The sequence below is a fragment of the Sabethes cyaneus genome, chromosome 2 (genome assembly GCF_943734655.1).
Source record: "Sabethes cyaneus chromosome 2, idSabCyanKW18_F2, whole genome shotgun sequence".
Taxonomy (NCBI): domain Eukaryota; kingdom Metazoa; phylum Arthropoda; class Insecta; order Diptera; family Culicidae; genus Sabethes; species Sabethes cyaneus.
The window spans coordinates 39,194,735-39,222,262 of NC_071354.1; the positions used below are offsets into that span (position 1 = coordinate 39,194,735).

The 27,528-nt window shown below is 39.0% G+C and overlaps 3 protein-coding genes across 3 annotated transcripts; 2 read left to right on the forward strand and 1 right to left on the reverse strand.

Annotated features, from left to right (window-relative positions):
* Positions 1-3,167: 3,167 nt before the first annotated feature.
* LOC128736908 (splicing factor 3B subunit 5) lies at positions 3,168-3,565 on the forward strand. The gene has a single exon (XM_053831418.1). The coding sequence runs from the start codon at positions 3,269-3,271 to the stop codon at positions 3,524-3,526; it is 258 nt and encodes an 85-aa protein (XP_053687393.1). The 5' UTR covers positions 3,168-3,268; the 3' UTR covers positions 3,527-3,565.
* On the reverse strand, positions 3,566-4,617 carry LOC128736907 (exosome complex component MTR3-like). Its single transcript, XM_053831416.1, has 2 exons — positions 4,400-4,617; positions 3,566-4,335 (listed from the first exon to the last, which is right to left on the reverse strand). Exons 1-2 carry the CDS (start codon positions 4,560-4,562, stop codon positions 3,578-3,580), a joined length of 921 nt encoding a protein of 306 aa, XP_053687391.1. The 5' UTR covers positions 4,563-4,617; the 3' UTR covers positions 3,566-3,577.
* A 20,787-nt stretch (positions 4,618-25,404) lies between these two features.
* LOC128738165 (glycoprotein endo-alpha-1,2-mannosidase) lies at positions 25,405-26,896 on the forward strand. The gene is made up of 2 exons (XM_053833080.1): positions 25,405-25,806; positions 25,862-26,896. The coding sequence occupies exons 1-2, from the start codon at positions 25,405-25,407 to the stop codon at positions 26,894-26,896; spliced, it is 1,437 nt and encodes a 478-aa protein (XP_053689055.1).
* Positions 26,897-27,528: the final 632 nt, after the last annotated feature.

Consider the following 27,528-nt stretch of genomic DNA (forward strand, 5'->3'; position numbering starts at 1 on the left):
ATATTTATAAAAATCGGGGTCTTCTTACTTATTTTACTTTAGCGGAAACGGTCCGTTACCGATTCTGCGCCTAACGAATTATGGTCCTCCAGTACCGTCGGTCTTGGGCTGCCGTTCTCCAATACCCACCGGATGCGGGGTCTGCAGCCTCTTCCTGGTTCTCTGCTGAAAATAGTTTTGGCTACTCTTTCATCGGGCATTCTGGCCACGTGTCCAGCCTGCCACATTGCACTACCTTCACTATATCATGCCTTCACTATATATTGTATACTTGGTACAGCTCGTGATGCATGTACTCCTTCTACCTGCTGTTCTGCGATTTGTTGGTCAAGCTTCCTGGCGTACTCCACTGCGCCTCTCAGTGCGAGCTTTCGCCGTGTTCGACAGCCTTGCGCGAATCTTACTCACTACGAAATAGTCAGAGTCGATATTTGGTCCCCGAAAAGACCGTACATCGATAACATCCGGAAAGTGTCGGCCGTCAATCAAGACATGATCGATCTGAGAGCTAGAGTCTCCATTTGGATGCCTCCAGGTGTATTCCCGAATATTCAAACGTGGAAAGTAGGTGTTACAGATGGCCATTCCTCTGGCCGCGGCAAAATTTATGAGCTTTAGACCGTTATCATTGGTCGACAGATGAAGGCTATGTCTTCCAATAACTGGACGGAAGAATTCCTTCCTCCCGATCTGCGCGTTTGCAGCTCCGATGATGATTTTCACGTCGCGTTTTGGGGCGCTCTCCATAGCCACTTTTTTACCGCCACTGTACTAGATGTGGTACTTGAAAGAAGTGCTTGCAATAGGGTCTACTGCACGGAACTCCCTTTCTCCGGAATTTGACCACCGAACTTCCTGAATAGCAGCGATCTCCCCTCTGAGTTGATGCAGCTGTCGAGCAAGCAAGCCAGCCCGTGCCGGTTCATGAAGAGTTCGGACATTTCAGGTATCAAGTTTCCAACCGTTATCCCTTAATCGTTTCCTTGTCCCTTGCCGTGTCCTATAACGATTGTTACGTCCTGAATTTCTTTCTTCGTTGTTCGTGGTAATTAAGTTTTCGGTATACTACCTCACCGGAGTCTACTTCCCGCTGATGGGTCTGCCATCTTAGGTATTGCTAGCGGGATACAGCATTTCATATTCAGCCGCCCGTTTCGAGACAGACGCTGTGTGAGCCGCCCCTCACCTGAAGAACAGCATTTCCGGGTAAAACCATCGACCGTCATCATTTGACTTAGATCTGCGTGGAGGCGCCAGGTGGGAGCTTGAGAGAGCTAGAGCTATGTTTGACGCTCCTTCCAGGTAACTCTCTCCATTTCAAACCCGGGGTCGGGGTTTTCTATTTTTCCAGAAAATTACAAAACAATTTGATTATTTTAATCATTATCATTCATAACTCTTCGACAAACAATAATTTCAATTTTCTTGGTAATTCACGAAAAAACGTCTGTAAAGAAAAACCTGTGTTCTAAAACATAGAATATTATCAAAATATTTTTCTTATTTGTCTATTTTTACTATTTTAGTAATAAAAAACTCTTGATTGCCCTCCTAAGTTATGATCGGAAAACTCGATTTTCGTTAACATTAACCAGCTTCAGATATTCATATTACAAGAAGCAAGTATAGGTATCGCAGAGCATTATTTGTATTAAAATGTACAGGTAGCAATCTAGAAACAATATCATTTGAGAAAAGTGTTTTACAAAATTTTCCACGGTAGTGAAAAAATTCCAAAGAAAATTGGGAAGTCAGTTATCATATCGCTACACGCTTAAAAAATTTGACCCATTTTCACGAAAAGTGGAACAGATCAAAACATGCGTATATTTTACACACTATTTTGAGTAACTCTTACTCCTTTTATGAGTTACACCGTAGAAGCTCATTAATGAGCAATATTTACTCAAAAATGAGTGCCATTTCACCCAAAACTGAGTAGTACTTACACAAACTACGAGTAAATTTAACTCAGCTATGAGGGCGACCTAAACTACTCAGAATTGAGAAATTGCCATTACTCTTATTTTTGGGCTGTTCCACTTTTTGTCAAAGTGAGTCGGTTTTTACTCATTTTTGAGTTGAAAGTCACTCATTTCTGAGGTAATCTTATTCATTCGCGGGTTAAATTTTTTAAGCGTGTACCAAACCAACGTTCAAAGGACGAACTGCAAAATGCAAACAAACCGAGTGATGCTCTATTCTAGTCATGCTAGTCCAGCAGAAAATGACTTTCATTTGATTTTATATTTTGCAGTTACGCCCTTTTAAAAAGGCGGTGCCGATATTTTTTCTCATGTCGATTTTTCATTTTTAATGGTGAAATGATAGCATTATTTCTTTATTCCTGAATAACGACTCTAAGACGAACTGGTGTCATCGTTAATCGATGATTCTTAAGCCATAACTCGCACTAACTCAAAAATTGTAAAATTAGTAAGTTTCATTATTAAACTTTCATTTCTAGATGAAACAAACAAAAGGTTACCCTTGCCTACGCCCTTGCCAAATGTTTACAAATCAGAATTATTTCTTTCTTGCTGGAACGAGAACGACATAAAGGAAGAAAATCAACTCTTAAAGCCCGCGCAGAATTGGTACTTTATGGTAGCGGTTGCGTAGATTTGACAGGTTATCTGTGCAATTGTATGGGTGAACTGGCAGATTTACGGAAACGCAACCACAAAGTAAATACCGATTCGGGGCGGGCATTCACTCGGTCTAGTTCCGCTTGAAACATTCGCCCTTTTGTAGATCGTCTCTTTATTTCTGTTCTGATGCGCTTTCGCTTTGTATTTCGCGTTTATTCTTAAATCAAGAAACCCCTTGTCATTTCTTCTTTACCGACAGAGTTTCTTTTGGTGCTATCCAGAGATACCAGATAAGCAACATTTTTTAAAAATTGTAAAATGTTTGAATTTGTACACAGGTTTTTGATGATTCTGATAAAATTCAGATAATCAATTTTAGATTTTTAACGTACTCAATTTGTGCCGGTTTTTTCAAAATGTGAAGACATTTTTCTATACGGGAGCTTTCAACTTATTAGTTTGGTGCCGTTTTTCAACACTTGCGATTTTAAAAAATATCTGGCACCTCTTAGCACAGCTGATGACGAAATCCAAATGTCAAGTCTAATTCAGAATTCTAATTTACATTATACACAGCGATATAGATAAAAACGTTCGTTTGGTTGTTTATTACAAACATTGATTGATTTGATAGTATTAAATAAACGTTTACCTGCTTATTTGTTACGGAAATAACAATGGGAGATAGATATAACATCCACAGTCAGTTGGAGCATTTGCAGAGTAAGTACATCGGCACTGGGCACGCGGATACAAACAAATACGAATGGCTTACCAATCAACACCGTGACTCGCTCGCCAGCTACCTTGGGCACTACGATATGCTGAGCTATTTCGCAGCGGCGGAGAACGAATCGAAGGCTCGGATTAGGTTTAACATAATGGAAAAAATGGTGCAACCCTGCGGACCGCCACCGGAGAAGCCGGAAGAATAATTTATACGAAATAAAAACTGCACTCAGACTATACTCTGAAAATGACTTTATTCAAGAATCTGTATTAACCGAAAGCTGGCTCATGGTTGAAGTCTCTAGATCATCTTTATCGCTGTCCGGTTCTTCGTCGTCTTCCAAATCTATTTCTCGTATATGTTTCTGTACCTTACTAACAAGCAATTGCTGAACAACGGGCGCAACTTCATTGTTAGCATCATTCAACCTCTGGCAAGCAGCCTTCATTACATCAAGAGAAATGTTGCCCGCCTGCCGTATTTCCGACGTTTGATCTAATGTGTGCAGTTTCGCCAAAGTAATTACCCCATGATTTCCCTTACTACCACCTTCCAGACAAATTTTCTCTTCGGCTAAGGTGGGATCGGTGTAAACTTTATCTTGAAAAACAGCAACTGTTGTGGCGGTTACAACGTCGAACATGGAAATTGTGGCATCGCACAGAGCCAATCCGGCAGCGGTGATAGCGGCAGCAAGAACCGACCCATCGTCCTCTAGCACGTTAGCAAATATATCGATTTGGAAGTTTGGAAACAAGTGCCGGCAGACTACCGGTTGCAATGCTTTGGCCATAGCTGCCGCAAGAGACCGTTCTTCGACATCGGTTTGCGGACTTTTGCGATGGGTACACGCGAAGGGGGAGAACTTAAAGTCACAGTACAGTTCTCCCAACTCTCGGAACTTGTTTTGTTTTGGAATTTCCCGTGGGTCAAACACGGACACTATCACTTTCGTGTTACCAAGTTCCAGATAGGCTGATCCTTTTGCGGTAGACACAACGCCCAACTTCATAACTAAAACGAGACAAATGTAAAATTTCAAATTTTTCGCTTCAGAGTGCAAACAAATGTAGCTCACAATATTTCCGGCTTTCGTTATTCTTGCGGCCACATTTTCTGCTGCCATCCGAGTGGAAAACATTTTCGAGCCGTTCTTCGAATGTTTTATTTCGGCTTCCGACGAAAAGCTGATAGGGCAACGACCCTTCCGGTCCGTTTATTCTTTTCTGATCAACCGGCATAATTTTTCCCTCGTGAAATTAATATTTTTTAAATAAATCACAGTCTTGCACAAATTTAATAACACACATGAACTTCAGTTCGCGAAGTTCGGAAATCAAACGAAAACAACAAGACCAGAGCTCCCAGTTTTCTTCAGAGCACTAACATTATCATTACACGGTTACTTAATTTTCCCGATTTTCCTCTAAGTTAAGTAAGGTAGAAATACCCATGATGGGAACCAAATTGCAAGGAATAAATACCTACACACTTAATTTTTTTTACCGAACACTGAGCAGCCGAAAGTTCGGTAAAATTCGATGTCGCCAATCGACGTTTACGGATCATTAGTAATGTTTGGCATCATAAAAAAATTTTACCGAACGTTCTGCTGCTGAGAGTACGGTAAAATTTACACACACACACACACACACACACACGCACACACACACACACACACACACACACACACACACACACACACACACACACACACACACACACACACACACACACACACACACACACACACACACACACACACACACACACACACACACACACACACACACACACACACACACACACACACACACACACACACACACACACACACACACACACACACACACACACAAAACCTTTCTAAACATATAGTATAACAAAGGTAAAAACATTTTTACATAATTAAAAAATGGCATTCGGGTATTTAAAATAACTATGATTTTAAAATAAAAATTAAATATCTTTCTCTTTATTTGGGTGATGATTTTTTAGTTTAATCTTTGCAAAAAATTCGTTCCTGTGGTGCTAAGGGGCTCGATTTGCAGCACAGCTCCAAAAAAGAATTTGAAAAACATTGAGTCGGCCGCGGAAGGAACTATTTTGAAAATCGTAGTCAGCTGTAGCAGCACTTCAAATGCTGTTTTTATGTTGTTAATGGGAATCGACAACTTATTCCAGTAGATGACACAATCTGAGTCCTGCATGATGGGTCCCCGCGCTATGATAATGGGCGTGCTATATTGGCGGAGTTCATCAGAATTCTGCAGACAAAGATATGTTTAGACTTAAAATTTGAACACGTCAATGGAGTGTAATTACCTCATCCCATTGCATTATACCATGCATTGGGTTACTTCTCATCGCACAGTCGTCTCTAAATTTTTTTGCTCCTCGTGTAGGATTCTTCAAGCGTACCACCGCTAAAGCGCGAATAAACCCTATTAACAAAGAAATAATATATATTGCATTAAAATATCAATAAAAGAATATAAATAACATAGAAATGTTAAATTATATTAGACCCACAAACAAATTTCGGAGCAGATCGATGCCACCGTCGTTCTAAAAAATTAGCTTGCACTATCAAACTTTGCAGCATTACTCAGATATAATATACTAATGCACACGCGATGAACCAGCCCACAGCTAAAAATGTCGGATTACAGAAAAAATGCTAATGCATAAAACATTTGGATCTGCTACGCGTACCGGTCAAATTGGTTAGTCTAAAACAAATATAAACGGGTCATGTGAGTGCGTGAAATCAATATCAGTTACCATTTTTCAATTCTTTAAAGGTTTCGCTGTGGGTCCGCAAAATTTTCGGCTCTATTTCGTCCCATTTTGCATCAAAATGCGTTGCTGATGGATACAGATGTTTGAAATCCAATGATACCTTAAAAAGAAACAATAAAGATTATCGTTACAGTAATTACAGAGTTACAGAATACAAAGGCGACAACGGTATGGGTTCTGTGTCGCAAATAATAACATAAATTGTAATGGAAGTAAATTTCATAACCAAATGTAAATTTACATAAATTTTATAGCGAAAATGCGAGCTAAAACGGGAAAATGAACCCGAACGAACAACTTTATAGCCTTTGAATTCCATGGTCTCCGAACAAAAGATAGCTTACCAAAAACCCATTGAATCCTGATAGCACTGAGAAACAATTAAGGTACACGTCGTTTCCCTTCGTCAGCATATACATTCTGTGAGAAACCGTTTTATTCCAGAGTTCTACAGCTCTCGTTTTCAATTGTTCGTTCGGCGTAATAGTTTTTAGTTCATCGATCTTTAACGAAAGAATATTCGAAAGAAAGAATACATCTAATATCAATGTACATTAAACAAAACAATACCTAAGGCTTCTAAAAAACAAACTATAGGTACAGAATACAATTTGGAAAACAATTATGTAATGATATATCCACAATCTTTCTATTTAATCAAAATTGGTAGGCAAAAAACGAGACCCACGCTGCGCAGCTCCTAACTAATTTGCTTAGAGTACCGCCAGAGTCAGCGTGATAGCGTAGGGCGTGATGCGACTTCGATAACATTCGTTTATATACGTAGCCGTTTTTCGCAGAAAGCTGGGCTGCGAATTTAACAGATTTTGAGCTAAGTCGCATCATGTTATTGTCGGTTTTACTCTGTATGGGTTCTTAGCCTAATGACAAACTGGCTGCGTTGTAAAGCTATCTATTCTAGAGCTGCTTTAGCACCGAAACTGTATCAATGACTCATCATTGATATAAGACAGAAACAGCCAAATCTATCATACTCACTACTCATTCGCAAATGACAAATGACACAGCTTCGCAGATGAAGCAACTCTAGAGTACATCTTTAGTTATTTGTCCAGTATGTCACTAGCCCAGCAGCACTTTTGCGCGTTACAAGCCAATATGTCCATAGCTCTTCTATGAGAATTGCAAGGAGTATTTATATCATAAAATAGTATTGGCGCAACTAGGAGAGCCTGACAACTTCTAACAGCTACTTTAGAAAACTTCCGCCTCTAGTTCCGCCGATGGAAAATCATACAGTCATTACATTTCTTACATTTGCGTTCAAATCCTCTTCATATACGTAATCTTCCATTGCATCTGTAATTTCCGAAGACGAAGAATGTTCATCGATACGACGGCGCTTCACAACACGTTCCTCTGATTTTCTGGCCAGATACTCCATTCTGTAATGGATACGGCCAGCATGACGATTCTTACCACGGGCATGCGCATGGAAGAAAACAGCCTGTAAATAAACATGTATATATAAATTTAAGTAACATAAATAGGAAATAGAATTGCGTAAAGAAATGATATTACCTGTGGAACATCAGGTACCGTTGCTGATAAAATTGGATAAGATCTGACGAGGCAACGTGCTATTTCGTTTTTGTAGAACACACTGGGTCGGCTGTGAAAGAATTATATAAAAAAATAAAATTCATGCTATATTATATTTGATACATACCAACCATAAATATTTTTCAGGCAATCACACAATAAATATGCTATTCTTTTAATATGAGTTTCTGCGGGATACTGATTTTGCTGAAGTAGTTCCATAAGTATTTTTCCTTCATCTGTTCTCTCCAAAACTCGGTCAATATGAATGTGCTGAAATAAAGAAAGATTGAATATTAAAAGAATTGACTACCTTATGAAGATAATATAGGTAATATCCGATAAAAGTTGATTCAATAAAAAAATCTACATTTTCATGCAAATATATATTATACCTGATATTTATTATGATTATATTATAGGGCTTTAGAACCGCGGATGCAGCGCTGCCATAAAAATACAGATATTGCACCGGTCATGAAAAATCCGCCTGCAGCGGCGGTGATAACGCGCTCAGGAGATAACCGCGAGATAAACGCAATATTAAAATTTAGGTTTTATGGTTTGCAGTTCTACAAAATAACAGTTTTGTAGCATGGTTTTGATGAAAAACACTTGATTTAGTAAATTTTCATGTATTAAATTGCAAAAATCTCTGCAAAACACTCAGAGATCACTCTGCGGTGATCTTTTGATGGTTTGGTTCAACAGTCAAGTTAACCGCGATGTGAGGATTTTTCTTGCAATCTGCAATAAACAAACTGAATAAACAAACATTTTTGGAAAAGATGTAAAAATCGTAAAAATCAGAGGGGCTGTGTACAAGACACGACCTCATATATAGGTGACGCAGGATTACGTAAGTCTCTTTGTAGTGATAGTAGCATGTATTCATGCTTGTAATCATTCGATTCTTCATGTATACATGCTATATGCAACATATATGCATGCTACACACGTTGTATGTAACATTTATCAAAGTAGTAACATTGCTTTGTTAGTCTCTCTGGCGTACTTCCCAAGCAAGGACATCAAAATAGTCTAGGTTGAACCGCGGTGTTAAGAATTCTTGTTGAAATGAGGGAGCTTTGTCACTTGTTTTGGTTTACTTCCCAAGCACAGATATCAAATTGGTATAGGTTTAGATCATCGTAAAGAATCTTCCAACCAATCACGAAGCGAGAATTCTGGTAAAACATAGGTTCATTATTTTCAATTTTTCAATAGTTCAACATCAAGAATCCATACTTTTCTTCATTTGGGTCAATTCTTAGAAGATTTTCCGATCGATTGGTATAAGAATATTGAACATCGATCGGAAAACCGCTGAGCTATTAGCGCTCAAAACCTTTCATTTCTCGTGACGCTCGCATTTTTCGATTTTTTGGAATGACACCCTATCTCAAAACTTGCCGTAAGACGTCCTTACGTCAAAAGGTTGATTATGCGACCGTTTGAAAACTAAAGCCAGAATTCATCGCGTACGAAAGGGTGGGAAATTAACAATAGTAGAACCAGAAATCACACCCCATCGGCAGGCAACCATGTTTTCGCCGCCAACATCTCGTGTGTGCGAAAATGAGATAGCATGTCAGCATTGCGTTTTACTCAACTGCCAGCAGTCTGATTTGGACCCGCTGTCAAATTTTGAGCCCAGGACATGCTGTCGCTGACGTTCACTGCAGCTCGATATAGAGATGTCGATGGGCTGAGAAATCACAGCAATTGAAATAATTGATGGGTCCCAAATTTATGCATGTACAAATATCTGTATTTGTGGCAGCTCCTTGGGCGGCTCTGGCCATTCTAATTTACACTTGAGACATTCGCCTTTTTGTCATTCCTATCTAGAATATTAGTGTCTGTCCTCAGTCATATCGGTCATCCATCATATTGTACCTTGCAGCAATTTTACGAGTCCTTCGCAAATACGTTTTTTAATAATAATTATCTAGGACAGGACGTGCCAACTGACTTCTTACTCTTCTTCTTATTATTACCGCCATCCCGATTAAATATTCTTTCTTACACTCTGCACCACTGTTGCCTGCACATATTATTTTAAAAATAACTTCGTTTGCCACAGTTTATGCGACCAAAATCATGTTTTGCATTTCATTTTGAAAATTAAAATTCGTGTACAAACAAAACTAATGTAGAACCAAGCATAGAACTACAGAATACAAAAGAAATCAAAATTCGGAAATAATAACTTATTGTCGTATTCCCACTAATGAGTTTCAGCAACACTGAAAGCGATACCGCGTTATATTTTCCAGTCAACGGTTGCTCGTCGCTTTCAGCCAATAAGAAATTGAGTCAATTTTGGGTCAACGCCGCGGTTGACACTTGGCACGTCCTGTCCTAGATAATTATCCTGTACTTACTAAATACACTGAAGAAACTATGCTTGTCAAGTAAGGAGGGGTGCAGTGGGGAGGCAATAACGAAAAACTGATGGTTTAAATTGCTAAATTGCAGACATCTGTAGTAAACGCAGAAAATAACCACGCTAATAATTTTCGCTTGGGACTCTAAATAGGTGGAAACTCCGCAATATCTATACCTATAAAGAAGGATTTCTGTCTGTCTGTCTGTATGTTCCTTATAGAATCGAAAACTACTAAACCAACCGGCATGAAAATATGCATGTAGGGGTTTTTTGGGGCCAGGAAAGGTTTTAGTGATGGTTAGAAACCCCTCCCCCCACTAAGAGGGGGCTCCCATACAAATGAAACACAAATTTCTGCATAACTCGACAACTAATCAAGCAAATAGAACAAAATTTGGCATGTGGGTGTTTCCGGTGACAAGAATTTTGTTCTATGGTAAATTGAGACCCCTCCCCTCTTTATAAGGGGAATTATAACTCCTCTCCTCTTTAAAAGGGGGGGCTTCCATACAAATTTCCTCATAACTCGAGAACTAATCAAGCAAATGGAACCAAATTTGGCATGTGAAGGTTTTCGAGGGCAAGAATATTTTCTATAGTAAATTAGGACCCCTCCCCACTTTAAGAGGGGGGCTCCTGTACCAAAGAAACACAATTTTCCTCATAACTCGAGAACTAATCAAGCAAATGGAACCAAATTTGACACGTGTGTTTTTTCTGGAGACAAAAATTTTTTCTATGATGAACTGGGACCCTTCCTCACTTTAGGAGGGGGGGCTCCTATACAAATGAAATACAAATTTCCTCATAACTCGAGAGCTAATCAAGCAAATGAAACCAAATTTGGCATGTGAAAGTTTTCGAGGGCAAGAATATTTTCTATGGTGAATTAGGACCCCTCCCAACTTTAAGAGGGGGGGCTCCTATACAAACGAAATACAAATTTCCTCATAACTCAAGAACTGATCAAGCAAATGGAACCAAATTTGACACGTGGGTGTTTTTGGAGACCAAAATTTTTTCTATGATGAACTGGGACCCCTCCTCACTTTAGGAGGGGGGCTCCTATACAAATGAAATACAAATTTCCTTATAACTCGAGAGCTAATCAAGCAAATGAAACCAAATTTGGCATGTGAAAGTTCTCGAGGGCAAGTATATTTTCTATGGTGAATTAAGACCCCTCCCAACTTTAAGAGGGGGGGCTCCTATACAAACGAAATTCAAATTTCCTCATAAATCGAGAACTAATCATGCAAATGGAACCAAATTTGACACGTGGGTGTTTTTGGAGACAAAAATTTTTTCTATGATGAACTGGGACTCCTCCTCACTTTAGGAGGGGGGGCTGCTATACAAATGAAATACAAATTTCCTTATAACTCGAGAGCTAATCAAGCAAATGAAACCAAATTTGGCATGTGAAAGTTCTCGAGGGCAAGAATATTTTCTATGGTAAATTAGGACCCCTCCCAACTTTAAGAGGGGGGGCTCCTATACAAACGAAATACAAATTTCCTCATAACTCGAGAACTAATCAAGCAAATGGAACCAAATTTGGCACGTGGGTGTTTTTGGAGACAAAAATTTTTTCTATGATGAATTGGGACCCCTTCCCACTTTAGGAGGGGGGGCTCCTATACAAATGAAATACAAATTTCCTCATAACTCGAAAACTAATCAAGCAAATAGAACCAAATTTGGCATGTGGAGGTTTCTGGAGGCAAAAATATTTTCTATGGTGAATTAGGACCCCTCCCAACTTTAAGAGGGGGTGCTTCTACACAAATAAAATACAAATTTCCTCATAATTCGAGAACTAATCAAACAAATGGAAACATATTTGGCATGTGGGTGCTTTTGGAGGCAACCATTTTTTCTATGATGAATTAGGGCCCCTTACCTTTTTAAGAGGGGGGGGCTCTCATACAAACGAAATACAAATTTCCTCATAACTCTAGAACTAATCAAGCAAATGGAACCAAATTTATCATGTGGGTGTTTTTGTAGGCAAGAATATTTTCTATGGTATATTTTCAATGGATTTCCCCACTTTAAGAGACCCCTCTCTTCTTTAGAAAGCGAGTTATGGCCCATCTCCCCTTTAAGAGGGTGGGCTTCCATACAAATGAAATGCAAATTTCCTTATAACTTGAGAACTAATCAAGCAAATGGAACCAAATTTGGCATGTGGGAGATTTTGGAGTCTTGAATTCATTTTACGATAGAGACCTCTCACCCCTGTGGTAGAGGGATATGGACTCTCATACAAATAAAACAGAAATTTTTGCGAAACTCAAAAACTAATCGAACTCGAGAAATTCGAGACTCTTCCATAAAACATTAGTCAATACAAGACCACAAAAACTATCTATAATAATACTAGATCATTCAGGACGAGACGGTCGCGAGTGTTGCCGGTGACCCGCCGTCGGAAGCGCCGTCCACTGGGAGGCTTGCAAAACTCGAGATTGTGACAAAGATCATCCGAGATTCATGATTTATGTACAACACAGGTTAATTTGTGGCAATACGAAGTTTGTCGGGTCAGCTAGTCATACATAAAACATAATGTCGTTTCATCAGCAGTCAGCATAAAAATAGTACACTGTAATAATGAATATAACGCTGATTCAGTTTCTAAACGTTTTAGTTCAAATGTTAAGCAGTATGTAACAAACTTGAAAGCGCATTATTAATAAAAATAGTTCTCAGGCTGGTGATTAGGCATTTTTTGTGGTACTCAGGTATACAGTAAGGTATACGTCTCAGTGAATAATAATTTGGTGAAAAATATGCGTTATTTCTTCCCAACAAATGCGGAAACGGATTTTTTTTGAGTGAGCATTACTAGCCAGACAGCCACCTTAGAACCTTAATCTGGATTAAAGTTAACCTGGTTGAATCATATGGGTTTTAAATTGGCTATTACCATAATATAAATTCTAGGTTTATAAACCAACATCTTGGAACATCTGCCTTTCGAGAAGAAGGCATTGCCCTGTCGAAACATACAAACAGTAATTGAATTCCTAAAAATAAAAAATAAGAAAACTTATCAAATTTAATTCTACTATGTGTATTTTATTCACGACAAATACGTATTTCGCTTACGACTTGACTTGTTTTCGAACACAGACACTGAGAAAGCCTGCAAGTCGTAGGCGAAATACGTATCTGTCGTGAATAAAATACACATAGGTAGTAGAATTAAATTGGATAAGTTTTCTTATTTTTTATTTTTAGGTTTCGTATTCTACTAAGACGCTCCAAAACTTCAGTCAGTAATTGAATTGCTGCATGGGGAAGTTAAGGTTTATGGTCAGGATCTAGCGAGTGGTTTTATAAAATAAGCAGCAAAATCATTTGAAAAATTCAAAATGCTATAATATAACTTACCTCGTCAAGATATATTCCCTTGTACGGATTTGATTCCGATGAATCATTTTCAATAATGTCATAAGATGTATTTATGTTGTCAGCTGAATAAAACGAACTTGATTCGGGCTCATTTAGTCTCTCCTCGATAATGAATTCGGTCGACAATTTTCTCTGCATTCTTTTAATTGTTTTTATTAGCTTAGTTTTCAATTTCAGACGCACAAAATCATTCTCCCTGAGTTCTACAAATGTTTCGAGGTTGTCAATGCCTTCAGCAACTGAAAAATTAAATATTAACGATTAAACTTAGATCACGTTCAGTATAACATAATACACTACAATTAGATGTGTTTTTAATAATCTTGATTGAAAAATCGTCTCGATATGAATTGTCATTGTGTTCTGCTGTCCACAGTGAAAACGTAGTAGGGTAAGGAACGAGTTCAGCAGTGTCACCTATTTTAATCAGTTGAAAATAAATGAGCCGAAAATGCACTTTTTTATTCATATTTTCAAAATCTTTTGATAGGATCATCTTCACAAATCACTTAACCATACATTTGATTCACACAAACACAATTTACTGGGTTTCCGACAAGAAATTTGATGAATTAAAAATTGTTGTCCAAAAACGTACATTTTTCAGCTGCTGAAGGCAATCGCCACCTCGCTACTAACGAATCCATCACATTTTTCAGCACTGATTACTACCACTCTAAAAGTCAAACACTCAATTGTCACATACCATATTATTCACTCTCTTTTTTTCTATTATCTAAGGCTTTGTCACTAGCCGAAAGTTTTATTATTTTATAACAAAACTGAAAACAAATTCTGAATTGACGGAACCTGTTCACCAGTAGCAGCAGCTGCAGCAAAACAGATAAACTATCGTGTTGCCAAGACACTGTTTCGGTTCTGGAAATAAGAATTATAGGTTTGAAATTAACTGAAACCTCCAATGGTGAAAACGTGGTTCAATACTTTCAAGAGAAATGTATGTTCATAATTAATTTTTCTTTATTAAAAACAACAGAAAAGACAGCTTTTTCATAATTTTCGAAGATTTTCTCAGTGATTTAATGAAGCAACGATGTATTTCAATGTTATTTGCTTTGACAACACTGTTCTGAGTCGCACCGTGCGTACTGCTATGTTTACCTCTTTTGTTCTTCCACCATCCTTATGAACAGCGAGTGAGACGTCAAACTCGCAGGTTCACATAAGAACACCAGAGAATAAAAGAGACGACGAATACCGTTTGCCGAACGGTGCGGTGAGTGTATGCCCCGATAAACAATTTAGACAGATGGCATTTCACGCATCTATGCCGATACGCTATGCCGATTACGCATCAGATGCCGATTAGTAGGTCGCAGGTAGGAACGCGAACTTACAGAATAGGGGGAAAAGTTCGAGGGATTTTTTACGGGGACGTAAAAAAATTCAGATTTCAGGATTGCTTAAAAAAGCACCTTGCGGATGAAAATGGTTTCGGTCTGTTCAAAACTAGTTCCGCCGCTCCAACTTTTAAAGCGGAAAATCCAAAGTTTAGCACAACAATAGTGTCTTCCAATGGTAACAGCTTGAAGAACTAAAGATAGCAAGAAGATTGGTATGCTGATATCCCCCACTTTGTCAACCCATCGCTTGTAATAAGGTAAAACAATCAGTGACCCGCTTAGACTGCTTAAAACCGATTCTTTACCCTATGTTGATAAATTTCTTCGAAATTCACTAAACGATCTACCAATGAAATTTGTACTTCGTATGCTTGTAGAAATTCATTGTAGGGGAACTGTGGGTAAGACGAACAGGTTAAGAAGAACAGCTAATATAATACAGAGAACTTATGATTTATAAAACCTAAATACAGTTTACTTCAGTTCAACATATTGTTTTCAAAAGGAGCTAGTAAAATATTTAACAAAAAATGTTTTTCAATGTGTATTTTGAGTTTTAAAAATGGTCCGAAAAAGTGAACTTTTTTAGTGCTGCGGGTGAAACGGACAATGTGTGGGGGTAAGATGGACAGGTATTATGAATCGCCCCAACTGAGCGCATATTATTATTTTTAACCCTTAACAAATTGAATACGTAAAATATGGTGGTGTAGCGTGCAAAAAATGAGGGGGGCAGTCCACCCCCTCCCACTAGAGGCAGCCAATAGAAAGTTGTTTGGCAGCGGCAATATGAACAAGCATTCCAAAAACTGTTTCATGCCTGACCGCTGCTGATTTGTTTGAAGTTCACGTTTGCCGGTTAAATTTTCATTTATATGCTTTAGATATCACTAAGAAGCAAAATCAACAATTTTAATATAATATGTTCACTGACCATCTTACCCACACTAGCAGTTGTTCATTTCACCCCATCATTATACATTTTTTTTAAAGCGTTCACAATTTTTCATACGCAAATGAAATTACGTATTATTTCAATGCAGACGTTACTTGAAAAGGTATTAAATCGAAATACTTCATGCTATGGGCAACATTTTGGAATTAAACTACTCAAAAAGCTTAATTCCGATGGAAAAAAGTTACATCCAAACGCAGAATCATGTCCAATTTTTAGTATTTTTGTACTTTATCAAAATTGCAAAGTTTTAAATGATGATTGAAACGTTCAGACATCATGAGTTAGCAAGATGGTTGGATGCTTTTCAAAACATTTACCAATTTTAATGCTTAACTGGTAGAATCAACCTCCTGTCCATCTTACCCACCCTGTTCGTCTTACCCACAGTTCCACTACCACACAGTATCACAGGTTTGAATCAAAAGGTAGGTAGCATTGTCAAATTGCACCAGTTCTTGTATTATACCGTAAGATGGAAAAAGCTTTTTCTAATGAGTTTTTAAGGCTATCACTAAATTTTTTCGAAAATTAATTCCATTGAAATTCATAGATTTAAGACAATTAACGACCTTTACATGTTCTGATAGAAATGTATGACTTCGAGTTTCTTGTTTAAGCAGCATTGGTCCAGGTCGAAAGGTAAGCTTATCGCGAAACGGATTATCAAGCACGTCAATAACCATACTAAAGCATTGTCGTTCTCCAATGCTTTTGCAGATATTTTTGTTATTACGACACGTGGCTGCCTGACTCTTTAAAGGTTTATTTTTTTGTTCAAATGTTAAGCAATTATACTGCTTCATGCTGCCGCTTTTTCTTATGCATTCAGCATAATGCGTTAGGTGATGACTCTTATTGATTCGTTTTTCAAAGTGTTTGTAAAATATATCGTTAAAAAACGTATGTATTCATCCAACCATATACACATTTCCTCAGATACAATTGGCGATAATAAAACTCTGCTAATGTTAATAAGGTGGCCAATCATCTGCATTAATTCGCAATCCGCTGAAACTTTATGACCAAATAAAAATGGAAAGGCTCTGAGAAATAAGAAACTCTGTGCAGCTGTTTGTCTCTCATTTTGTGGTTACTAGACTTAGAAAGCATTTCATTAATAATATTGGGTGAGGGGCGATTTTTACGATCTATAACCGTAGTTAAACGTACTAATACGATGGTTTATGTACTCCTTGGTTAAGCCATATACTTTTTGCTTCACATAACGGTTTAACACTAACTGCAAAGTCAATCTAATGTCCAATTGTGCATTACGTGAAAACCATTGAGTTCATTTAAAATACTACCAGTTGCTTTAAGACCGCACTCTGCAGGTTTAATAGAACCATTCTGCACAGCGTTTAAGTTCGTATTATACCAGTCGATTGTGCGATTTGGAAATTTCACGGTGGGAGTATTGTGAAATGTTGGCCGGTCGATTGTACATAATCTGCAAAAATAGGTAGCACCTGGTCCCATCAATCCAAACATTTCGTGAGCTGCTAGAGTGTCGCCACAAAATATAATCACAATTGCTCTTAGATGAAATTTTTCAGATCCGTAGAAAACCTCGATTCCTTTCTCAAGTTTTTTTAAATCGGCGATCAGCGGTTCCATAATTTTGTTTGATCCAATCTTCTTTGCTGTGCTCGCCAATGTATAAATTACCGGAAAAATGGCTTTTGGGGAACTGTTCCACTTCTCCGGGAAATTCTGTATTTTAAAACAGAAATTAGAAATTTTGTTTTTTCCGGCCCTTGAGCTAAAGGCATTCCCCAGCTCCACGTCGTCCTGGTAAAGCGACAACCGTATTGCATTTGGAAAGTTTCTAAAAAATTCGCTCGACTTGAAGGTGTCTCCTGATTTGAACGAACTGTATTCTCTGATGCAAGATGTAGTATTCACATCATTGACATTCAAAATATTACGGGTTTTTGGAATTTCAGTGTCATTTACAGTTAATGCTTTCGAAATTCCGTTGGAATGGCGCAGTACAGTTCGGCTTCCCACACATTTTGCTTGGGGTTGTGGTCAATTTCCGGCCAATGATTCCAGGAACTTTTCCTGGGAAATTTTAGTTTTCACATTTTTAAATAAATCCAGCGAACGAAATTTACTAATAAAATTCAAAGCATTATGGTTTGATAAATCCATATTGTTGCTTTGAAGGAAAGAAATAATGCAGTTTTCTAAATATTTCGTGACATGAGTAACAACATTTTCTCCAATGTTGACGGTTTCCATGATTTTGCTGCGAGGAAGCGCAGAATCAGCAACCAGACGGCATATGCTGAGCGATATCATTTGGTTTATCTCATCGACCGTTATGCTATCATCGTCCTCTGCTTGTACAGAGTCATTCTCAGGAATCTCTGATATTTCGCAGTGAGACTCGGCCGTAACTGCATAAAGAATCACGAACGGCGGTGGTGTACAAGAGAATTTCCCGGAGTGTTTCTCGTTTATATGTCTTCTTAGAGACGAAAAAAGGTGGTAGCGCGTGCTACACCCGGGTATTGTGCAATCGTAGTTTATTGAATCGGGTGAAAAATCGTTGTTCCGGATATGCCAGGACACGTGATGCTCAAGTCCGTCGACATATCCGGAAACCATCCTCCCGCAAAAAAAAACACGCAATAGCGTCAGCACTCATATTACAAGTTTTACTAAAATATAAAAATTTCAATAAAAAAATATTACTTACTAAATAAATCGTGTACCTCGACGTCAATTTCTTTTAATTTAAAAAGCACGGCATCCATTTGAGTTGGCAATTCCTTCGTATTCGAACTTTTTTAAAACTTTAAATGGCGCACGGCACTTTTATTGAACAGTTATAGTTTGGTTTCGACAGCTACAAAAATTACGGGTCAGCTTCGTGAAAATAACGGGAGCCGGTCAAACATTTGCAGTTCCAACAGCAAAAGTTATTTGAGTACGGATTGCTCGTCAAATATTTACCGAACTTTTTTAAAGTGCCGAAAATTTTGAACTTACAGATAAAGTCGGTAAAAATTATTACTGAATTCGTCAAAGGATTTTTGTTTTTGCGTGATTCGGTAATTATTTAAACCGAAATCGTCAATGCTTTCAAAAATTGCAGGAAAATCGGTATTTTTCCACTTTTACCGAATAATACCACAATAAAAATTACCGAACTGCTAATACGAAAATAAGTGTGTATATTCAGTTTAAAACCCTCAACCCTCACCCTATACGGGTAATATCGTAAAAACGAAGCGATCAGGCTAATGACTATTTCATATTGTCAATGCAAGATAAATTTCGTATGCCGCAGCGGCTCTGGAGCTCCAAAAGCGTTCGCCGTCTACAGACCAGACTGCCTTACCCGTTGGAGTGTTAATTGGAAAGTTATGGGCAATGGTGTAGACACATTTAAAATTAAATTAAATTAAATTAAATTAAATTACCGATGTAATTAGTATTATTTATTTTAATAGTTTTGGTATCACACAAGAGGTCTTAACGGTCCGCATATATTTTTTAAATTTCAAGGAATCGGTCTTACTGGTCAAAATTAGAAGACACTAAGGCTGTGAACCATTTCGCGAAATTTTTAACTTTTTGGTTAAAATTTGACAGTTCGATGGTTATTTCTCCTTGAGTGGTTAAAATCAGTTCAGAATGTGAACCATTTCATATTTGACGGATTGATAGTTTTTTTGCTCAATGAGAGCATATAAGGTGAGGATGAAAATATTGTTTATTCTGTCCGAGTTAAAATCGGATTAATTTATGATGTTCATTTGCTTTTATTTAATAGATAAAACTCATCTCATTTCAACCCGGGTTGTTTGAACAAATTTATTATGCGATAAGCATCCATACCAATGTAAAAAATATCCAACAAAAAATCAGTGAAACACATCGAAGGTCTCTTCCTCACCTGTGCATATCTCATTGGCTCTCAGAACTTGGTTAAAACTAACCATGCTCCCGAGCAGGGTTATTTTCGAAAAACCATCGTACTGTCAAATTTTAACCAAAAAGTTAAAAATTTCGCGAAATGGTTCACAGCCTAAGATTGTTCGCATATCCCGATATATTATCACGAGCAGTAGGGATGGGAACTATCATTAAAAATCGTTACTGATAACTATCAGTAATTTCAGTACGTTACTGATAACTGTCAGTAATTTCAGTACGTTACTGATAACTATCAGTAAATATCAGTAATTTTACTCATCAGGGCATTGAAGCAAAAAATAGGAAATTGTGATATTATAACTGCGTTCTTCATTGTAAGTTTACTTTGTAATTTACCAAGCGGGCTTTATGGAGGCTCGCGCAATTACGGACCAGATTTTTACCACCCAGCAGATATGTTGGGAGCACATCGTGCCTACGGATGACAAGAACCAGTCGATCAAGACCAGCAATTGCACTTATTGGTTGAACACGGCTTCCCAGATAAACTGACGCTACTGATCCGAGCTATTGGATTGGACACCCTTTGATACGCGGCGAGGGCTGAGACAAGGTTAAAAGATGACTGATATCATAGCTAGGAACCTTGCGATGGTGGAGGCAACCTATACCACGTTGAAAGCAGTAGTCTAGGAAGATCAGATTAATAAATACGTCAAAAATCACATACATGAAAGGAAGAGACTCCAAGGAACCAAACGCGTGCCTCTCACGAATTGTAACCCTTGATGGCGACGAACTAGAAGTGGTAGATGAATTCGTCTATTGAGCTTGCTGACGTTTATTGTACGCACACATCGACGCGCGATTTGTTGTTGCTGTTGTTAGATTTTACATTGATTTTACACGTTTGTTTTTGTTTTCCCCCAGTTATACCCCGGTACAAAAACATACGTTTGAGTGATAAACGATAAGTTTTTGTAGCCTTTCGCACTGGGCTTAGCAAGCTCTATTTTGGATTGCTGGTGACCGCGGACAACATTAGTAAGGAAATCCAGCGGTGCATTCAAGCGGAAAATCGAGCCTACTTTGCCCTTCTCTATACGCTACGATCAAGAAGCACACGCTACCGTATGAATCTGATAATGCACAAATCTTTTATTAGGTTAGTAGTTTCTTATGGACTCGTTAGGTCGCTCACGGAGGATATATGCGCCCTTGCCGTATCCGAGCGAAAGGGTACTGCGGATATTTGGCGAAGTACTGAAAGCGAAAAGTGGTGGAGACGTATGAATCACGAGCTACAGGCATTGTTTGGAGTTAATCCCATCGTACATTTGGCGAAAGTCAGTAGGCTATGGTGGGTCATACACGTCGTAAGAATGCCGGACGATAGTGCGACGGAAACAGTTGTCTTCAACAACCTCACTGGCACCAGGGGCACGGGCTCAACGTGCAAGATGGCACGAACACGTCGAAAGTGACTTGTGACTTTTGAGACGACTAGAAAATTGTCGACGAGTGGCCAAAGTTCGAGTTAAATGGAGGCGACTGCTTGAATCAGCACGAGCTACTCCGGTTTTAGGCTACTGACGTTGACTACGATATATTGTGTCATCCACGTTTATCGTACGCAACTACCGACCAATAAGTTTAAGCTAACTAATTTTTCTAACGGGACAACGTTACTATATCAGTAAATATCAATAATAGCGAAACCTTACTGATACTTAGTGATATTATTGCTTACTGATAACTATCAGTAGTTAATGATAGTTTTCTCATCCCTAACGAGCAGGTAGAAATAGGAGATGCTGTAACTTAAGTGAATGGAATCCTTAAGTTGCACAGGTACAGCATTAGACCAAACCTCGTGTTTTTAGTCTTGACCTTGAAATGCGGTCAAACATATATTAATATTTTTTGAAACGGTGGTTCTACAGTTGATGAAGGGACGATAGGGGACAGTAATGAAAAGTTTTTTGAGATGGAGGTAGTGATGTCCGAAATTTTCAATTATTCGATTACCGATTAATCGGTGAGCGTTGTCTGCACTAATCGATTAATTCAACTATTCGTGTCAGTGGTGTTCGATTAAAAATATTCGAATATTTCTTTGATTAATTCGATTAATCGAACGATTATGAACGATTAACGAGCATTATTCGGGCATTATTCGTACTCATTGAACTATTCGATTAATTCAACTACTCGTGCTGGCAGTATTCGATTAAGAATTATTCGAATATTCCATGTTCTTATTCGATTAGTTGAATTAATCGAACGAATCACGGACATCACTAGATGGAGGGAAAGAGTGGAAAGGTGAGTGGGGGGTTTGGGGGGTATTGGTAGCTACGCTTAACAAGTTGTCGTTGTGACTCCTACCTTTTGTCCAATGCTGGAAGGTGCATGAGTCGAACCAAGCTATAATCTGAGATTATAACCGGATTCGAACTCACAACAACCGTCATGGCATGTACGTGTACCTTTGAACTATAGAGGCGCTGGACAAACGGGGACTGCGCAACCCCCCTTATTAAGGTAGCAACATGAGTTTCAAAAAAATAGATACTGCATTACCAACCAATGCATGATCGTCATCAGCAGATTTGTTTTGACTAAATTCATGTGAATTTTCTTGATTGTTTTGTCTCTTGCCATATTTACATTTTAGGTGTTTAGCAACAAAATATTGCTTCTCTTCTTTGTTCACTTAGTTTATTTGATTAACCGAAATTTTAAAAATTTGAATTATTTCATGGGAACACCTCTTGTGGGTATTTTAGCTTGTATGCATCAAACTTAGTGTTCATGGTATCCAGGGCAGCGAGCTCATGCAATTCGTTTGTTCTTATCCAGGGGGCAGGTTTAGGATCATCTTTAGGCATTTATTTTGTACGCAGTGAAGCCTCAGCTTGTGTCCTAGCACATATCGATCAGACCGGGGCCGTGTACTCCATCGCTAGATAGATGATTGTTTTGTAGACAACCAGATGATTCATTAGGTTCAGTTTAGATGTTGTGCAGAAAATCATGCATGATATTGCGCATTGATCGCAATCCTCTAGCTCGTAAAGTACCCTGTCCGAGCATTCAGACCTCTCTGAAATTTACATATGAAGGTACGTAAGACGCGACCCATATACATGATTGCTGTGTCATCCACAAATTGAGACAATACGCCTCCCACAGAAAAGAGAGCGATGTCAGATGTATATATGCTATACAAAATGGGCTCCGGGATACTGCCTTGAGGAACACCTGCAGGGATGTTAAATATTTTCAAACAGATACTGTTCAGAGATACCCGGAGCACTCTGCCTAATAGATAACTACCGATGATCTTGATAAGATACATCGGGAAATTGTGTCGATGAACCGCATCAACAGGCCGTCGTGCCACACATTGTCGAATTACTTACTTTACTTATGTGTCCATGTCCGCCGGTCCGGGAGAACAAAGGGATGAAATCAGAGACCTCCACTGCTGACGGTTACCCGCCATTACTTTTACCAGTCGCCAAGACAGGTTCACGTCTACAGCCCGTATGTCGTTGGCTAAGCTGCGTCGCCATGAACCTCTAGGTCTGCCTCTTCTACGCTGTCCTTATCGATTCCAGTCGACTGCTTCTCTGTAGACCTCGTTCGCTTCTTCCTCAAGGTATGCCCGATCCACTTCCACTTACGTTCACGAATTTGTTTTTGCATTGTAGTGCTGAGACGCACCACATTGTGGAATACCTTTTGGATATCCAAGAGCGTCATTGCTGTCGTCTTGGATGCCGACTTGTGACTCGATGGAGTTGATGGACGACGCACCTTCCTTCGCGGAATCCAAACTGGTCCTGCAGGAAGACGCCATTCTCATCAGCGAACGATAGAATGCGGCTTTGGATTGACTTCTCAAACAGATTGCAAAGGGCAGAGAGCAAGCTGATGGGCCGATAGCTCTTGGAAACAGCAGGATCTTTCCCCGGTTTCAGCACTGGGATAACTTTAGCTAATTTTCACATTGAGGGGAAGTAGTCAAGCTCCCAGCACCGGTTAAACAGGTTTGCTACAAAAGTAAATGAGCCGTAGCTGAAGTGCTGGAGCTCGATATTGAATGTGCTGTCGAATCCGGGGGCCGCAATCCTTTGGCATGGCCCATCAGTTCGTCAACGGTCATTTTTTTTGTTCCAAGCTGTCTGATCGATCAACTTCGGCGACTCCCTCGGCAAAAGAGTACTCGGGAGAGCTGGCAATATTCTGTCCCAGATTGTGAGACATTACAAACTGCTGACCCAGCGTGTCCGCTTTTTCACTTGGAGTGATCAGTAAATTGGGCCCATCGATGTGCTGAACTAGTCTTTTATGGCCTCGTTGACTTTTAGGACTAAGCTCAGCAGTAGGCGAAATTTCACATTGCGCCTCACAGCAATAGCTACACCCCTTTCTCCTGCACTTGACGCACTGCAAAAACCACAACCCAAAAAATCCGTCTCAGTGCGCCCAATCGAAGATTTCTTCGGGATTTTGAGTTCGTTATTGTACAAAGATAATTGGAGAGCCACGAATCGCAAACAGTTGATTGGTAGAATCAAGAGATGCATTCGCAAAGTTGACATTACGGCCGGACAACGCTCCTGTTCCGACATCAAACGGAAGCTTCGCCGAACAGCCGATTACGGACCGTTTCCAAATATACACAAATTTTTTTCAACAATGAATAATGTATCTTTAATTTCGGTAAATCAGATCTTCTTCATGTATCTTTGTCTTTTTTTGACAGCTTGAGAAAAAAATTCCAAAATTTTAGTTGCCACCCGTTAGGAGCCTTCTTCAAAGGGGGCCCTGAAAGTGGGGGATTGGATCGATCACGCCCCATGGCTTTCTACTTGGAGAGCGCCAAAAGAAAATTCAGTGTAGGCGAAGATTAGGTGACTCAACTGTTCTCCGCTGATTTCTTGCCTAGTCAACAACCGCAGAATGTGAATTCGTGGATGCTAATATCTGAACCAATCATGAGGAAGTGTTTATATTTTAGTAATATTTTATTGAGCGAACTCTTTCTACTCAGAAATCAAAACATTTCAAGGTGAAGAATTTAGAATTCATAATAAAGAAGGGCGACTATCATTCAAACATTAAACATTACCGCCGTTTGATTAATAGTAGAATTAGAACACGCCTTTGTTTAATTTTATAATAGATTAAAGCAGGTCTGCAAATACAATATAGCATTAAACGATAAAACCCGGTCATAGAAATAAACATTGCTGCTAGATAGGTAGGTACTTTGAGTACAAAATTTATTTATAACTGTATAAATCAACAGGCGCGCATTAACCCCGGTCTACAATGCAGACGCGGCTTTTCCAAAAATATCCCAATATTTACAAACATTCTCACTCTCAAGTCAACCGAGTACACGGCAGCATTTGCGGAGTCGCGTGCCATCTTTCGCGCTACATGCCGGTGCGAATTTCCAGGATTTTCCGCACATGCGTACAGGCCGTAATTCGCTGATGTATCGAAGCGACTGGCAAAGCGTATAATATTTTCCATCTGACGTTTTTCCTAACTACAAGCGAGTGCAGTGAGTGTCTAGCTGAAACCATCACAAAGAATTTTCTTCTCAACGTCCCATTTTGGTGAATAAAATGTGAAATTAGTTAGAAAGTTATGTGTTTCCTCGACGTCTAATCCTAAAAATGTCCCAGCTCAACTTTAAATTCTCCATTAAATCGATGAAGCTTTTGATATGCTTCATTGGAATCTCGTCCTTGTTGCTGCTGATATTCTGCCTCTACACTACACTAAACACTCCGGAAAAGATGGTACAGCCACTTATGCCGAGCACAGATCAGCAGGTAATCAGTTATGAACTGCTGCGAAGTCAGAATGCTGCCCTTGTGCCGGAAAAGTATAACGAACATGAAATAAAGTCGCGAATAATTAGAGATAAAATCAAACGACTCGCTGGCGATAGACATGCTGAACTAAGTACGCCAGCTCGTAGGAACCGTACGATAGCACTGAATCGGAACATCCAAATCTTCTACTACGCTCCGGTAGCATGGTACAAACCCCATCCAACCCTACCAAGCTCAAAGGTTAGTAATTTCAATCGCATGTTTACTTTTAAACAAATAATTTCTATTTACACAGCTAATACGAGTAGCCGACAACGGATCTGCCGTTTCATTCCGTCCGAATGATGACCTATCAATCAACATTGCGTTCTATCCGAAACGAAAACTGTACAACACAACGGAAACAATTATCCGAGATCATTTCAATGACGTTCAAAATTGTGGAATAGGGGTTGTGATTCTAGTTTGGCAGCCCAGCTTCAATGAAGGGTTGTTGATGGCCACTTTCAAAACGGCTGCAATCTATAATCTGAAAATTGCCATCGAGATATTGGAATATCCCGATCGTACGATTGAAAGTATCAGGAATAACATCAAATACTTTCTGGATCTGTTCGGTAAGGATCAGGAAAGTACATTGAGTTATTTTAAAGTACTTTCAAAACAACGGGATCTGCCGATATTCTACATCCGCCAGGCTTACAAAATTCACGACTCCGATTGGTCGCGACTGTTGTCTCGCAACGGGATACTGACAATCCGCGGAACCAGTTATGATGCAATTGTACTGGCCCACATTGGAGCAAAAGAGCATAAATCGATTGTCCGGAGAGGTGGTTTCGATGGATTCTACACATATCTGCCCAGCAATGGAGCGAATTATGCGACCACTTGGAAGAACTGGTCGCAGCTAAAAAAATTCGCCGATACGTATAAGCTTCTTTTTGTACCAACGATCGGTCCCGGGTATTACGATAGTAAAAAATATTCTCGAAACGGGCATTTGAATCACGGTGGAATAACGAACATCAAACGCTACCGTTCTAACGGTCAATATTTCGATGTAGCTTGGAGGACGGCTCTGAAAAACAACGCCCAACTGATCACCATCAATAGCTACAATAACTGGGTCGATGGGACGCAGATCGAAGCCGCTATTCCGGTGTTCGGCTTTCGAGACTATCTTCCAGGGTCACCGGAAAAGTACCTGGATATTACCCAATCCTGGATCGAGGAATTCGTCAAGTACAAGCTCAACAGTATCAAGCTCAGCGGCAAGAGCGAAAGCGCTCTGGGCTGTTATGATTTTATAAACAATACTATCTGTTAGGAGTGTCAAAATGCTAGAAATCTATAATGGGAATGTGATATTGGTTTTATTCTTGAATACGAAATATCGGAATCGAATCAGTGATTAACTCGATCGAATCGGATTCGAAATATTCAAAAATAAGGATAAACAAAAATCGTTCGTTAATCTGACGGAGATTTTGTCCGTTTTAAAGGATTGAAACTGCAAAGAAAATATTTAACTCAAATTTGTACACTCTAGCGTTGCTTCACTATTATTAATGACATAGTTTAGAGCAGATTGCAACCAATCCAGTCTGGAAAAAGATCTCGACCGCAAAAATATGTTCGGTCCTTGATTTAGAGCAGGTGGCAACAGTGCAGGTAGCATGACATCAATCGCAGTATAGCTTTTAGCTGCATCTATTTTTCTTGTAAATAAATAATTCGTAAGCACTCAAAGGTTCGAGCCGATTAACTACTGCATTTACATTGCTTAATGTTTGCAGAAATACTTTGCTTTATTATAAATATATCAAGATAGTTGCGGTTCCTCCAGAACGTAAATACTTTTTTACCGCGCGATTCTAGTAGCTTTCTCTAGGCTTAATTTTGATTGGTCAATGTGAGTATACGTATTCATCAGTAATTGTATTCTTAGTATTTCAAGAT